We start from the raw sequence: 16,147 nt of genomic DNA, 5'->3' as shown, positions 1-16,147 counted from the left end.
CTGGCTCGCACTGGAAGTGTCATGTGTAACTACTCTAAATCCTCGGATGGCATCTAAACGTCGAAGAAACACGGCCGATACGTCCACTGTTAAGTTGGCAGAAACACAAGAATAACCTCGTGGCTGCGCTCAGTGGAGGGCATCCGTATTTCGAAATGTAGACGGCCTATTGCAGGGAACGACAAATATAATCCAGTCGTAGCGTATGGTCCACTACATATAACTTGCAATTGAGTTACATGCTAATGAGCGACACGAGAGAGTACATCGGTAGCAGAAGTGAAAGTAATCAGCCACTCACAGTAAAACGACCAAGGGATGATATGCATGAGCGCCTGATTCTGGGGTACTGGGGATGTATTGATGGGAGCCCTAGATGAATCGAGTGTTCCGTAATTTGGCTATCTATGCCCATGACGTCGTCCGAATGGTAGCACAGCCTCCGTGTTGTCGCCGTGGACATAGGACATACGTTAATAGCACTTAAGGGTCCTCTGCGCCCAGCATGTAAATAATACGTACTGCAGTTGGACTATGCATCCCCCACATGTCATGAGATGAGGAGTTTTCGCACACCGGCATCCAAGACCATGGAGAATCGTGATCGCAGCGATAAAAGTATGGAAGACTTCTGGAGGAGGCGAGGCCATCGTACCCTTGCCGTGAGCCCAAGGCGATAGAGCGGCAAAAAGAGTCTAAATGGTCAACTGGAAATATCCTTGCCGATAACGAAGGAGCTGAAGACCGGGCAAAAGATCTACCAAGTCCTCGTGTCTTCGGAAACAATCAGTACTGTTGACTGGTCTAGCCAATCGATGAACTGGGATTGAAAACATGCGCCATTAAGCTCGCTGAATTTGGCTGTAGTAGTACTTGCTGTACCAATGTGTTCGACATCCGATGATCCAGGTGACAGTCAGAAAGGACCTGGGCAATCGGATCGGATGAAACCGGACGAAAATGAAAACGTGAAGGTGAAGGCTCTGCTCTGATACCAGGTTGGACCGTTCTCGAATGTTGCAACTGACACTATAAAACTCGAGTGGTAGACGGCGAGCCTGTATCAAACCACACGCGAGTTCATCTTATACGAATTCGTTATAATTACATTAATACGCTATCCTCTGAAGCAACGATGCCATCACACAACGTATCTCACAAGTTGTCTTCCACTCCACGAAAAAACAAAACACATACGCCGGCTTCTCCATACAAAAGCTCGGGTCCCTCCCGCCCACGCAAACTCCCACTAAGTTCACTACGCCTGCGCCCAATACCCAACTCCTACTGGGCGACCCCCCTCCTACTCGCATGCGAGTACCCCTGGTCTCCTTTTGAAACCTCGACCCAGAAACTTGACAAGCTTCTCGCCGCTGGCGTTCGCACCTTCATCGACCTCACTGAGCCTGAGGAACTCATACCCTACAAGCCCCACCTCCAGAGGCACGTTAGTGCCGCTGGCCTCGACGCGACTACTATCTCCTACCACCAGTTTCCTATCCCTGATCGTTCGCTACCTCACAAGCCAACATATTTTATGCGTCAAGTGCTAGACGTGCTCAGGGAAAATGCAGAGCAAGGGCGCGTATGTGCTGTACATTGCCGTGGTGGGATTGGGAGGACCGGTTTAGTCATTGGGTGCTGGCTCGTGGAGGCAGGAATCGCGAGGGACGGCGAAGAAGCACTGAGAATAATAGAACGGGAATGGCGGACCGTCGAGAAGTGCAAGCGCTTCCCACACTCGCCAGAGACTGGTCCTCAGTTCGAGTTTGTGAGGAACTTCACGAGTCCGGAGATGGTGTGTGTATAGCCGACCGTGACAGGGCGCGTGTTTTGCTTGCCTGCTGGTATGCCTCTTCTTCTTTCCTCCTCGCGCCTTGCTCATGGACGCGTTTTCAGCATACCTTTGTGCATCCTGATTCCTCCCACGCCCCTATAAAGTGACTCCCACCTCGCTGTAGCGACTATATCCCCATTGATATTTCCCTGGTCATGCCAGTAGCCCCTGGTTCTGCTGGCCTCATACTAGTACGTGCATGGGCACGTTTCTTCCCTCGTCACAATGCTGGTGATGACAGATAATGGACACTATGAAGCGCGCCAGTGTACTCTACCATATCACATTTACATACGTCCTTGAACATCAAGTAGAAGCTTGATGGCATACTATATGGATGTGTACTGTTATGAATGAATTGGTTTTGAAAGAAACACGTGTGGGTCCTAGGCGGATAAGAATGATACTTTAATGAAGAGGTCATCATTAGAAATTCGGTGTTTGCCGGAAACTTCAAGGGTTAACTGCGGCGGCTAAAATCTCGTGTTGCGGCGATACAGTGATACTTCGACATTTCATTTGAGGGTCCACGGATTTCCTTCGAGGTCTAAGCCATTAGGTGGCAGCCGGTGAGTGTCTACTTTTACGTTGAACTGATAAACAGTACGAGGGTCAGTAGAGATATATCATCACACCCTGCAGGAGGCCGCCGAAGGGCTTTGTCGAGTTTCTATTTCCCTATCGGCAGAGTAAACGGAGTAATATCTAAAGAGCCACTCACTCTTCACCCATGTTTGAAACTCACCGCCCACATGCTACGGCCACCTAATTTGCGCCTTTTTGATAGCACGCAGCCCGTTTGTACTGCTGCGCCTTCTCCTGGGTAGGATCCAGCGTTCAGGCGTCCTGTTTGAACCAGAGAGTGCTCGACCTCTCCCAGGTACCTACCATCCCACGTGGAGGGTTTTAGGGCACTTCTTACTCCATAGTAAATTTTCATGTTCAATTGGCCGTCTTTTCCGTGATGCTGACAATGTGGTATGCGTTAAACTAGGGCCTGACATTGTTTTCAGGCGTTTCCTACCTCCGCTTACAGACCTTTTTCTTGCCGTGAATATTTCCCTCGATCTCTCAAACGAAGGAGCTAGTGATGCGGAGGTTCGGTTCTGAACCGCGGTTCGAACTGGACCTTTCGTGGACTGGACCACGGTCCAGTTCAACATTCAGAGTATAGGCTGAACTGGACCGATGGACCAGTCCAGTGTTCAGCATTCCTTGAACGCATTGAACGTGTCCGAACCTTTTTGAACTGCTTCCATTTTAGGCTACTCACACATATGAGATGACATCACCCACACACGCAATACACTGAACATGACATGATTACTCGCGACTTTTTCAGCTTGGAATCTGATTCGTCGCTCGTTGATCATCTGAACACTGCATTGCGAATCCTCGTCAAGAACTCGCCACATATTTGACGGCTCCATTGGAAGATGTGGGAGATGTTGTCCGTTGGTGGGGGGTAAGTTATATCTATTGCATCGACTAGTAGTTATTTACTGATGCACCTACCAGCATCATTCTGTGGCGTACCTAACACTCTCCCGCATGGCAAGAGATTTTCTTGTGATTCAAGGTTCTGCCACTCCATCAGAACAGGCCTTTTCAAGCGGCAGCATCACAGATCAGAGTCGACGCAACCGGCTCACGCCCGATATCTTTGAGGCGCTCCAACTGTTGAAGAGTGCTTATCACAACAGGCATATCCCGGCTGCAGCTGAGGCTGCCGCTCGTATTGAGCCCCTCGCTCATGTAACTGAAAACGACCTTTCTGTTGTCCTTACTGATCTTTAGTCTTGCCTTGCATTAATTTCACTTGGCCTTGCTTCACAGTAGTGTACCAGTACTCCTTACTACTAGCTATAGTACAATCGAGTATATTTACAATGTGTTCGATGTTCGAACGCTGAACCGGACGTGAACCGGATGCCATGAACGCGTTCATGGCGTCCGGTTCAGCGTTCAGCAAAATGATTGAACCGGACGTGAGGTCCGGTTCAGCGTTCGCAAAATTTGTTGCTGAACCGGACCAAACCGGACTTCCGCAACACTAGAAGGAGCAACCTATTTGTAACATTCGGTCCTCGTCGTGCACTCCACGAACTGTCCGTAGTCAGCACCTGTCAATCACTCGTTTGGTGGTCTACCTATCATTCCTGATATCACGATCACTGTCGCATGATCTCGATATGCCAGCTAGCGTCAAGGAGCAGTACTGTACATTCACTCTCGGAACACGTAATTGACACAGTGCATCAGGAATATAAGAAACATGTCATGGTGCGGGTGAGTGTAGGTCTTTTTAGCTTGGTTCTTCTTCGATGGTGCAAGCAGGTAGTTCTACGTTGGTTAGTGCGATACTCAGCTATAAATACAAATTTCATCTGTTCACAAGTTCACTGCCAGTAATGCGCTGCCCGTCCTTGCACCTCATCTAACATTCGATGAAGTGAATCACTCCCGAGTTCCATACGCTACTCAACCTCGAACTCAGTGGACCAAAGCAACTGTATTGATTCGCTCCGAACTAAGTATTACACCGTCAACCATTATGCTAAAGCGAAAGCAGAAAAATGACTCACTGTCACGACGTGCCACTCGGGCTTCCGCCTCAACTTCCAACCGACTACTATTTGCAGACCAAACTTGTATACTAAGGCGTGCAGGTGAGTCATGTGGTTGAATCCTGGTTGAACGGCGACCTGCTCATACTCACGATACAATAGTAGCTGCAGCAATCGTCATTCACCGTGCAAGAATCACCCGAGTTCCCGCATGCACTGACAAACGTAGATGTCGTCAAAGCAATAACAACAGCGAGGAAGGATAAGCGCATTTTCTGTGCGAGGGAGTGTGGAATCTTCTGAGAGGGTCCTGTTCTGATCGATTTTGCAGCACTGTTATTGCTGTCAGATGACAAATTTCGGCAGAACATGCAGGCTGAGCGCATTTAACTGATTACGCCCATTGTACCACAAGCTGGCGGCAAGCATCAACTCTGCTTCGCGAATCGCAACTAGTACATAAAGCTCGCTGCCAATAACTCACTTACCGCTTGATCATTTGAACCTGCAGTGACCCTGCCGGCACAGCGACAAAGTTGAGAAGGTGATGTTCATTCTCGTTGATATTTCCGATATGTACTTGGTCGGTATCTCATGTCATTCCTCTCTCACTCACTGGTTTTTTCGACTCCATTTGTGTCTTATCAGAGTATTCTACTTTATGCAGGACAATTCTATCTAGTCTAGGGCCCCTTGCATCCGCTGCATCTCAGAGCCCGCGAATGCCCTGGTGTGAGGCGTACCCCCACCAGTCCGTCGTTCCCGCCGGCCATCACCTACTCATGGCCCCCTTATATGCAGTACCTGCAATTCGCCTGTGCGATTAGTAGGCTGGTGACCCTGCATTTGTTGCGGAGATAAGAAGATATCTTTCCGAAATCGATACTCATTCTCATTCTTGGCATGTGCTTGGTCGAAGATCCCTGTAGTTATGGTCACAGCCATCCCAGCTTCCTCGGCAGTTTCAGACAACCACGACGATATCAGGTTATTCCATGGCATATCCGGATGACCCTATATTTCCTCGGAGACAGGGAACAGCATCGATGAAATTGGTGACTATCAAACAGCGCCCTTTCAAGTTCCTCTTCCTCGTCAACCGTCTCTGTACCCCATCCAACACTCATTCGACGAAGAGAACCGGTCCTGAGCTTCCGCGCTACAGGTCATAGTGTCAAGATAATGCATTAAAAGTAAATGCATGAACGATTACTGATGCCCAGCCTCCCTTTTTGAGAAACCTTGGTAATTAACTAATACATCGCTAAAGCATTGGCGCTATTGTCATATTCAGCCCACCGTATACCTGAGTTTGGCTCCCTCCGGCCATTTACAGGTGGGTACCTTCCGTACCTTCCCTTCCCTTTTGGGCTGACCAAATGCAACCAAAAACTAGGCCAGCTCACTAATATTATTACTAACCTACCTGCATCATCAACAACAGACGTCTCAAGCTTAAGAATGGCATTCCTCAAGCGTCACCGAGTCCCAAGACGGCATTTCCCGAGCACCCAAATTTCACCGTCGGTCTTTTAGCTTGGTTCTTAACTTCTTCGATGGTGCAAGCAGGTAGTTTTACATTGGTTAGTGCGATACTCAGCTATAAATACAAATCTCATCTGTTCACAGGTTCACTGCCAGTAATGCGCTGCCCGTCCTTGCACCTCATCTAACACTCGATGAAGTGAACCACTCCTGAGTTCCATACGCTACTCAACCTCGAAGTCAGTGGACCAAAGGAACTGTATTGATTTGCTCCGAACTAAGTATTACACCATCAACCATTATGCCAAAGCGAAAGCAGCAAAATGACTCACTATCACGACGTGCCACTCGGGCTTCCGCCTCAATTTCCAACCGACTGCTATTTGCAGACCAAACTTGTATACTAAGGCGTGCAGGTGAGTCATGTGGTTGAATCCTGGTTGAACGGCGACCTGCTTATACTCACGATACAAACCCAGCTGCAGCAATCGTCACCCACTTTGCAAGAATCACCCGAGTTCCCACATGCACTGACAAACGTAGATGTCGTCAAAGCAATAACAACAGCGAGGAAGGATAAGCGCATTTTCTGTGTGAGGTAGTGTGGAATTCTCTGAGAGGGTTCTCGAATGATATCTCTGAGGATGGGGGGACACTGTAGGACGACAACCGGATTTTATATCCTCACAGCACGATTTTGCAGCGCTGTTATTGCTGTCGGATGAAAAATTTCGGCAGAACATGCAGGCTGAACGTATTCAACTGATTACGACCATTGTACCACAAGCTGCCGCCAAGCATCAACTCTTCTTCGCGAATCGCAACCACATAAAGCTCGTTCGAATCATCGTTCCTGATGCCAATAACTTACTCATCGCCCCTTCATTTGAAACTGCAGTGACCCTGTCGGCACAGCGACAAAGTTGAGCAGGTGATGTTCATTCTTGATGCTTCCGATATGATATCTTATGTCATTCCTCTCACTCACTCGTTTTTTTGACTACATTTGCATCCTAAGTATTTGAGTAAGATTTCGGCATAACCTGCAGGAGCGTGCGAAACAGGTTGATTAAGTGCATCCAGCCACGAAATGCATGTGGGTGGGTCTTGAGATTGGAGGTCGAGTGCTGTTTGAGTGAGTGCAAGAGGTAGAGGGAGGGGGAGACGTGCATTTAACCTCTGTCCCAGCCTCGACAACCTTGCTCCTCATACCACAAGTGACAAAGACATTTGGATTATTATGAGGGCTAAACACCTGTGAGCTCTGAACTGAGGCAACTCATCTCATACGCTCTTCATCAACTCTAGGAGCTGGTTAGTAGCGGCTACTAATAATTTTTGCAAGCGTCTTCGTCTGCAGGGAGTGACTCGTTTCCGATGTGGAGAGGCCTTGAGAGGGTTGATTTAACAAGGTTGATCTGGTTGTATTCATCTGGGTGCTGGGATGTTATGCTTCTGGATGTAGCCCACCTAATCGTGCAAGTTTTGTGTCTCATTCGTCTTCTGCACGTTCAATGAGGTCGAAGATGGGGTGTCACTAATTCTGGGTGCGCCATACTTGGAGCAGACCATCTGGACGGAAAGTGTGAGGGGCTCTATGGTTCTGGGATCCCGGGTATATGTATTAGAGCTTGGAACCCATTCTAGTGCGGATGGTGCAGACCGGTGTGCTTGATATGCTTGAGGGAGGAATTTGTACAGAGGTCATGCCTCAACGTTCAACCCCAGTAAAAACTGACTGTTATGGGAACGTGCGGCGTATGCTGAGATGTGATTTGGCTAGCGGTTGTTGAAAAGAACACTTCAGGTTATATTTATCAACTAAGATGAGAATTATATCATATTTGCAATATTACGGGGCAAAGTCTCTGATGCTCCCATATGATTTGAGCACATCAGGTTCATATCAGCGCATATACATGGACACTCTGGGTGCCATCGCAGAATATGCTCTAATAGTGTAGGATATTATTATATCGCACATCTGCAATTGCCTGGGATATAGTTGGTACACAGTAATGGACGTAGTGGGGATGCTACAGCTCGAAAAAACATTGCAAGTATGGTGAAGACGAGCAGATAATGCAGCGGACAGATCAAAAAGCGAATGAGCAGAATACGTGTTGAAAACTTGGGTTGAAAACAGCATCAGTAAAATATCACAGTTCTTAATTTAACTTAATCTGAACTTGTTCCGCTTGGCTTGACATCCAAGATTGTCAAGATGTTCAAGATCTTGATTTGACTTAGAGCACAACTTGAATGTCTTACTGTCAAGCCAACAAAGACACCAAGACAACTCAAAGACAACTTAAGCATTTTAAAGACCAAATGAATTCCAAGGTAAAGCTGTGTATCAAGATGCGAGCTCGAATGAATGGTGATCAATGAACTGATTTATGTAAAATCCTCGAAAAACATCAAGAAAATGGTGGAATTGAAGGCCCCGTGGAACAAACTGAGTACTGAATATCGGAAGCAAGTGAGCACCGCGAACAATACTATCAATATGGATTATTGACATGTTGGGAGAGCTGTCCTCGTCAAAAGATGGCACAACCATGTACATTCCTGTAACTTTGTCTCGTTCTTCAGTGATCCGATAGAACCACTGAACGAGTGCGCATGAATAGATGCAACTATTAGTGAAAGTGAAAGAAAAAAGAAAGAAAAAATTCAAATGACATCCATGCTTAGTATTCCATCCTGCCTGTTGTCTGTGTTGACGAAGGCACAGTCACAGCGGCCTGGTCCGTTGCGCCACAAAGGTACAACACAGATATGCTCACAGCGCATGCCAGTGATTCCACTTGGATCACTGGGTGCAATGAAAGTTGCAGCAGCTGAATTAAAGACCTTGATAGCTCCCATATAGTATGGACAATCGCGAAGCGGAACATCCGCAGAAGAATGGTGATCATCGGCGTGTATTTGATCATAAAGGAAGAGACGGATGACGGTTGGGAGTGATGGCACCTTGAGTTCGTCCGCAAGGCCACTGACAGTGTGCATGCATTTTCATTCTGAATATCGCATCAATGAGAAAACACCAATGAAAGGTTTGATACGCACGAAAAGTGTGCACTAACTGCACAACAGCAATGACATTGACATCATCTACAATACCCTGATCCTCAACATCGTCGAAGTCGTCACTCTCACTGGCAAAAGGGTTATTTTCTTCGTGCGCGTTGTTCTGTTGGACCTCGGAGTCCCCATTGCTGATAGCAGACTGATTTTCAACTGGAAAATTCAATGAGTGAACCGAATTGGAGTCAAACAGAACACTTACAAAATGAATTGAAGTAACTAAAGGCGCAAGAGCCTTTGAGCATACCATGCGCAGCAAAATCAACTCTTGATGCAGCAGTTTTATCCAGGCGCTGATTGGTTAAGAGCATTTGACGGAGCGCATTATACCTATTTGAACGGCGCCATGGTTCCTTTACTGCTTTGATGTGTTTGGATTCTGTAATTGACAAGCAGAGACTGTTTGGAGTGCTGAACATGCGGATGAGGAGCTCATAGTGGGTGAGAGAGTGTTGGCAGGGTAGGGAGATGTCAAAGCGGACACCGCTAGTCTCAAAGATGGTGCAATACCTATGAAAGCACCTAAGGGTGTCCCTCAGCTGCGCAAGAGTCTCATCTGTAACCACATTTGCGCATGCAATGTAGCAGAACTCCAACAAGGATCGAAAAGCTCAAACCATATTGTCAGGCACGTGGCCTTTGATTGCTGGTATGTAAACCTATATAAGTTGTGTAAGAGTAACAAAATCATTGTATGTAAGTGCGAAAACTTACCTTCATCAATGCCTTGGAGTCATTTCCGGTCCATTGAGAGAATCCACGCCCTTGCGAAAAGTGTCATAGACCAGGGAAGGACGGAGCAGCAGCAATTCTAATGTATTGTTAATTGTTGCAAATGATAACAAAAGATTGAACTTACCTTTGGTCAATGTCGTCTAAGATCGCCTTAGCCCCAGTTTTCCCATGTTCGAGTTCCAGGTACTGACACACCCATTCAATGAGGTGATCCTTGAATGTTCCTTTGATGAGTTGATGCAGAATATCGGGAGCAAGGAGCTCATGGATGTCAGTGCGAGGAAAGTCGTTTGTAAAGGGCTATGGAGTGTGATAGTCAATGTGATCACAGTATATAAGAACAATGTGAGGGTACATACCACTAACTCTCCAATGATACTGTACTTGTCCCAAAGGACACCAAAATCAACTGAGTCCATGAGCACATCAGTGTGTTCACGTGACCAAGAAACTCCTCCGTCATCGAGAGTTGAGGGAAATGCAAGGCATCTGTGAATGAAATTAGTGCGGAGGACTCTGCACGATAGCAATACTTACCTTCCACACCAATCTTTGACTATACAAGCTAATACGACCTGCTCTTCATAGTCGGTGATGTAGGGACCAAGTCCATATAAAATGCGCCGGTAGTGCCCATTGCCGCAACGTGTGACTTCAGGTGTCGTCATTCCAGGTTTGAGGGTGGTGAAGATCTTCGACAGTGAGGAGTGGAATAATTGCTTCTTGAATTTGCGGTATCTTGCATCATCTGCATTCTTTTTTTCAGCTACATACAATGATGACAATGTAAGCTTCACACTAGACTGAGAGAAACGGAAACATACTCTTTGGAATTGCCAAAAGCCCAATCAGGGCCAACACATTGTGATGAGAACACCGAACATTGTTGTGAATGTTTCCGATTGAGAGATACAGTGGGTAGTAGTCATTTTGGCCGGTAGCAATGGAAACAGTCATCTTGTTGCTACCAACAATGATGGGGACAAAGGCTGCGCCATGCATTTCCGGATCCTGCGCAATTTGGTCCTGTAAATGATATCAGTACGAGATAGTAATAGCCACAAAAAATACATACCACTTGCTGCCAGGACCAGTCTCCTGACATGAAATCCTTGTAACAACATTGCTCGCTCTTCTCCTCAAACTCCCAGTACGGCACATAATCAATTGAATTCTTGAAGTCCGGGTTTGCAAGCATGTTCTTGATGACAGTGTGGGGGTCCTGAAACCATACTTTGTGGGACTGTTCCATCCATAGTGGACACTGTCCAGCAGGTTTGTCGCCATTATACTGGAGAGAAAAGCTTTGCCAGGCAACGTCGCCTAGCGGTGTAGCGTCAATAGTCTTGTATAAGTCCCTGTGGTCGGCAAATGGTGGGTTGTCATTGTGAACAGTGAGAGTGACCCCCTACAAGTGAAGGATTTTGTCGATGTCACCAGTGGACATCTGGTTTTTAGTGTACAAAAATTTGGCACACTCGAACTTGAGTCAGTTGCAATATGGAGTCCAGTCGTTAGAGCTTTGTGCTGTGTAGGGAGGTGGAGGAGTGCCGGGATCAAGAAAATTGCTGTTCTCGTCACAAATATGACCTGTTGGCGCAGACTTTCATCAGATACAAGCTAGAATGGCAGCAGAACTAAGAACTTACCAGTCAGAAGGTCATGATAATTGCATATGAGCCCAGACTTTGATTCGTGTGGTGCTGTCGGAGTGTCTCCTTTGTCTTGAATTTCTTCAACCGAAGCATGGCGAGCGGATGACGACTGAGTAGAATGAGTGAATGAGTGGCTATGTGCCGAGCTTCAATGAACTTTCAGCCCAGACACAGACTTGAACCAGCGTATACAGCCTGGATAGGGACACTAAATGCGTTGAGCGCTGAACGCCCGCCATTTGAGTTGTGTGCGAGGGATTATGACCGGCATGTTGGGACAGATGGAGTGACAAACTGCAAAGTTCAAACCATTAGCAAACATACTAACTCTGAGTAGAATGTAGTGTAATACATACGAAACGGGGTGTGAAAATTGACTTAGGGTTTCAACATCCATTATGACCGCTCTCCCATTCACGCTAAATTTTCTCGTCTCTAAACCAGTCCTTTCACCCAATGGCACGCCCAAATACTTGCCCTAAGAATGCAACCCAGCATCCTGGTGAGATTCTCCTCCAAAACAAGCAAAAAAGACGCACCGCTCGTGAAGTAAAGGAAGACAAGGAACAAATGGAGCAGGAAAGGCAGGAGAACAAAGCTGCTGCACAGTGCAACACTGAGAGAATTGCCTCTATTGAAGATAAGATGACATTGAAGGAGCTGAAAACTCTTATGGATGCACCTAAACCTTGGCCCCATGCATGTCCTATACAAAAGAAGGCCAAACCAACCATTGAGGATGACGACGAGATTGCAGAAGGCCCTATTGAGAGCAAGGACAATGAAATCATGGATGTCACTACAGATGATGACAATGGCGATGAGGACCTGACAACGTGGTATTTAATTGAGAGGTAAAGGATCTTCAGAAGACTCACCCCAGACTTTAGCTGACCATTGTGTTGTCCAGTGATGAAGAAAGCATAGAAGTGTGGCCAAGGAAGAAGCATTTACAGAAGATGGCTTATCGGGAGGCTGTCCAGGATGTGCGAAGTGTTAATAATAAAGGTGGCATTAATCAGAACAAGTCATCACAAGATTCTGAAGAATCACATCAGATTCAGAAGGTGATCACACAATTGCGGCACGTTGTAGGTACAACAATTCTGCTGGGCTCTGCACAATAATGTTGGGTCTTGCTCTGCCTGCTACTGCTTGAGACAAGCATGTTCGACCCTAAAGGGTTTCTGGACTAGGTATGGACTCAGAGGAAATAAAAGGATGGCAAAAAGTATAGTAGTAATCTCTGACAACAGGTAGAGGGTAGGTAGTCTAGTAGCCAGTAAACAAGTATACTGGTCTAGAACATCATGGGTAGTATTCGGTAGAATTCTTGGTGAGGTTTGGAGTGCAAGTGTCAGAGTACTAGGTCAAGAGGAACATGCTTAGGTAAGCAGTAAAAATGCGAACCTAAGGTAAAGGAATGACTATCTGAAAGGTGTATCAAAATTGGCCCTTTTGAGCCCAGCGCGGCGACTATTGTTACAATGTGGTGACCCAAAAGGCAAGAAGGTGTAAGTTCTTATTGTTTCCCATCCACTTTTCTATTGCTCACTGAAACCACGCTTTCTCACCTTGATCTCCTCAATTGTTTCAGTATGGATGTCAGCATGATCAAGGACGACTTTTCGGGAATGGGAAAAACCAAGGACTGGGCTGAGAAACTTGCAGCAAGCAAGTTGCTCAGGCCTCCAAGCCTTCAAGCACATTCTCGAATGTCCTCAGCAACTACCTCAACAGCTGTTTCGGCAATCTCCAGGGTGACCACTACCAGTGCTCATCCTGTGCCTCCCCCTACTCCATCAACCAATGGGCAAGGCAATCTTCAAGAGCCTACCACAGCCTTTTTGGATAGCAATGATGGCTCACTTGAGCGTGAGGCGGCCTTCAAAGCTACCAAAAAACCTGGTGGCAGAAGCACAACTTCTGCAGTATGTACATTATAATTTTCTTACATTCACATTGCGCTCACTTCCCTTCAGGATATAGTGGAAGTCTGGGATAGTTCATTATCTCCACCTCCTTCCAGGCAGCCATCAAGAGCTACTGCTAGACTTGACACCACCCTCATTTCCAGTTTATCAATGGACATCAATTTTGGCGACAGCAGCCCCAGTGAGGACATAATCCCACCTTCTGCCCCTCCAGCAGCGAAAAATAACAAGCGCCTCACAACTTTGGTAAGTTTCAATGCTTAAAACTGTTCTGAGACGGCCACTTCTTTCACTGTTTAAAACTTTCTGAGACGGCCACTTCTTTCACTGTTTACACCGTTCTGAACCAGCCACTTCTTTCGCTATTTAAACCATTCTGAGCTGCCCACTTATTTTGCTGTTTAACACCATTCTGAGATGGCCACTTCTTTTGCTGTTCAACACCATTCTGAGCCGGCCACTTCTTTCACTGTTTAATGTGGTACTTATCCCTTTGCTTGACATAGACCAATATGACCATCAGTAGTCAAGCCCCCCCTTCAAAACAAGCAAAGACAGACTCTCACTCCAAGGGTGTCTTGTCATGCCGTGATGGGAGTGGCACCAATCACCGGTACCAGAATGACAATCTTCCCGAGGGATGCCAAGACAGTAATGCCTGGCATCGTGTGTTCATACCGAGTGTGGCACACTGGGCTGGTGGAGATGTTGAACCATGGGGTCCTGATGATAGTGATTTGAGGGAGACTATGCAAGAGATGTGGGACCATATATACCGGGGCTGGATTCAGTATGAGATCTCCCGATCTGGTGCTGTCATGAAAGTTGTAAGTCTGTTATTTGTGTCGCTTAGAAGTTCACTAACATCTGTAGGCAAAACAACGCCTCGTGGAATGGTGCAGATGGTTCGGTGTTGCAGCTTGCTCCATCCTCACTGCGTTTTTTGCACAGGGTGCTAATTTTTTAGATCCTGTCACTTACGTGGACTTCTTGAAAGCTATGCTCAAACAAAACCGATTCATTTTCAGGGATAATTCAGGTCTCATTCACAAGGTAAGTGATATCATTATTGTCATGAGACCATCCTGCTCATTTGTTCAAAGAATTGGATGGGCATGTGGAGATCTTCTTTCATACTTCAAACATTTGCGTCACATCTCAATTTCACCTTTGGCCGTGTCGAAATCCCCGCCCTGAATGCCAAGAAGTCTAGCACACGGGCCGTCTTTTCCCTCGCTGTCACAGCTGTAAGTCTCAATTTAGATTTCAACTATATTTTAAAATATCCTTCATAGGTTTACCGCACTCTTCAACTAGTCATTGATGGGAACATGACTTTTGAAATCATTCAAGAATCACGTGGCAAACGCAAAGGTGCGAAGACAGATGACGGTGATGTTTGGATGCCCGTCATTGCAAAGGGCAAGCAGTATTCTTTTAGTAAACCCATCTGGGGGGGCGTGACCCTCAAGTTTATGGGTCCCATTTCGGCACTTTCTGATGACGACTTTGCGACCATTGTGGAGGAAGCTCAACAGGATGCCAAGATTTCAAAAAATGTTGGGAAGTCGAGGACTACTACCAGTGTTACACCTGACGAGGACAACATATTTGCTGACCTTTTTGCTTTCCGCTAACGGTGAGTGATTTCGGCTGCTGCATGTAACTCATTGTTGATATGCACACAGATGATGTTTAAAGGGCAACTGTGACCTCACTTGCCTTCCTCCTATTCAAGGACCCTTGTTAAGTCTCCTGGATTGTTCAGTTCCTCAATGCTACTACTCGAGCTCATTCAACAATTGTTTTTTTTGCTATTTAGACATACAGTATCATTGATGCCCTTGCTTTTGTTCCGCATTCCACTAGCCCTGCTTTATGTCGCATTCACACCCATGCTCTCCATCATCATTCATGTGCACCACATTGCTCATCCATATCAGCCTTACTACTTTAATCATCCTTATTTGTTCATTGTTTTCTTACTGGCTTACTGGTTTTACTCTTATTCCACCTTAGTTGTCTTATGAACGTGGTTATTCTTGCTCCGCAAAGGTGTCATTTATAAGATGAGAGACTTGAACTAAGTGGAGTGTCTTAGAAAAAGACTAACTTATTTTGTCTTGGACAAGATTTTAAGCTTGTTAAGTTAATTTAAGAACCGTGATATTTTACTGATGCTATCAATGTCATCAAGTATGATATCAGCTTGTGCTTGACCATGTGTCTTCACAAGGTATTTTTCAACCTAGGCAACCAAGTGATCTTTGAGGGCTCTCTTTATGATTTGATGGAGGAGATCCAGTGCAATGAGTTCATGTGTTACAAGAACATCTAGACGCTTGGGCCCCTACCATTTTTCTCCTAATCCTCCTTGTATCAGCCCTTGCATCATACCCTCACCCCGACCTCACCCTGGTCATCCTTGTCATTCTCGCATTCCCCTTCGCTCTCTACCTGTCGCTTCAGCAGAGCCAGTACATCTGGCCGGATCCTTTCGCTGACGAAGCATAACCCATGCTCCGTTCCACCACCTGACTGATCCTGTGGACAGTCCCCTTGCCCTTACCGTCTGGACGGTAACCTATGATATGATGCACGACGCATCCCCTTTACCCTGTTTCCTTTCTTGATCTCTGACTCGATGCACAGTCGCACATGCGACTTATACTTAGCTCCGCAGCTGCACGATCGTGCCCCTGCGTGTTTCACTTCTTATCTCGATCTTTGACTCACTTTCTTATCTGCACGTTCAGAGCTCACCCGTGTCTCACCTCAAACGTGCCTTCCTTTTATGGTCATACCCTTTACCGTTTACTTCTCTTGGTAGTACGAGTTATCATC

At 46.4% G+C, this 16,147-nt stretch overlaps 4 protein-coding genes across 4 annotated transcripts; 3 read left to right on the top strand and 1 right to left on the bottom strand.

Moving 5' to 3' along the window:
* Positions 1-1,135: 1,135 nt before the first annotated feature.
* On the top strand, positions 1,136-1,810 carry EDB93DRAFT_1242714 (protein-tyrosine phosphatase-like protein; the record flags this gene model as incomplete). Its single annotated transcript, XM_041452052.1, has 2 exons — positions 1,136-1,161; positions 1,255-1,810. 2 exons carry the CDS (start codon positions 1,136-1,138, stop codon positions 1,808-1,810), a joined length of 582 nt encoding a protein of 193 aa, XP_041303401.1.
* A 6,435-nt stretch (positions 1,811-8,245) lies between these two features.
* On the bottom strand, positions 8,246-11,640 carry EDB93DRAFT_1242713 (uncharacterized protein; the record flags this gene model as incomplete). Its single annotated transcript, XM_041452051.1, has 13 exons — positions 8,246-8,500; positions 8,575-8,887; positions 8,979-9,132; positions 9,200-9,569; positions 9,597-9,638; positions 9,694-9,743; positions 9,765-9,790; positions 9,839-10,014; positions 10,074-10,203; positions 10,252-10,480; positions 10,539-10,740; positions 10,790-11,122; positions 11,635-11,640. The coding sequence occupies 13 exons, from the start codon at positions 11,638-11,640 to the stop codon at positions 8,246-8,248; spliced, it is 2,286 nt and encodes a 761-aa protein (XP_041303400.1).
* Positions 11,641-11,825: 185 nt separating this feature from the next.
* Positions 11,826-12,496, top strand: EDB93DRAFT_1254607 (uncharacterized protein; the record flags this gene model as incomplete). Its single annotated transcript, XM_041453650.1, has 2 exons — positions 11,826-12,223; positions 12,280-12,496. The coding sequence occupies 2 exons, from the start codon at positions 11,826-11,828 to the stop codon at positions 12,494-12,496; spliced, it is 615 nt and encodes a 204-aa protein (XP_041303399.1).
* Positions 12,497-12,967: 471 nt separating this feature from the next.
* On the top strand, positions 12,968-14,940 carry EDB93DRAFT_1254606 (uncharacterized protein; the record flags this gene model as incomplete). Its single annotated transcript, XM_041453649.1, has 6 exons — positions 12,968-13,300; positions 13,352-13,549; positions 13,810-14,130; positions 14,177-14,356; positions 14,407-14,550; positions 14,599-14,940. The coding sequence occupies 6 exons, from the start codon at positions 12,968-12,970 to the stop codon at positions 14,938-14,940; spliced, it is 1,518 nt and encodes a 505-aa protein (XP_041303398.1).
* Between the last annotated feature and the right edge of the window lie 1,207 nt (positions 14,941-16,147).

Source organism: Suillus bovinus (assembly GCF_016758785.1).
Source record: "Suillus bovinus strain UH-Sbo-P2 chromosome Unknown EDB93scaffold_76, whole genome shotgun sequence".
Classification (NCBI taxonomy): Eukaryota; Fungi; Basidiomycota; class Agaricomycetes; order Boletales; family Suillaceae; genus Suillus; species Suillus bovinus.
This window is presented reverse-complemented; position numbering and strand designations above follow the sequence as displayed.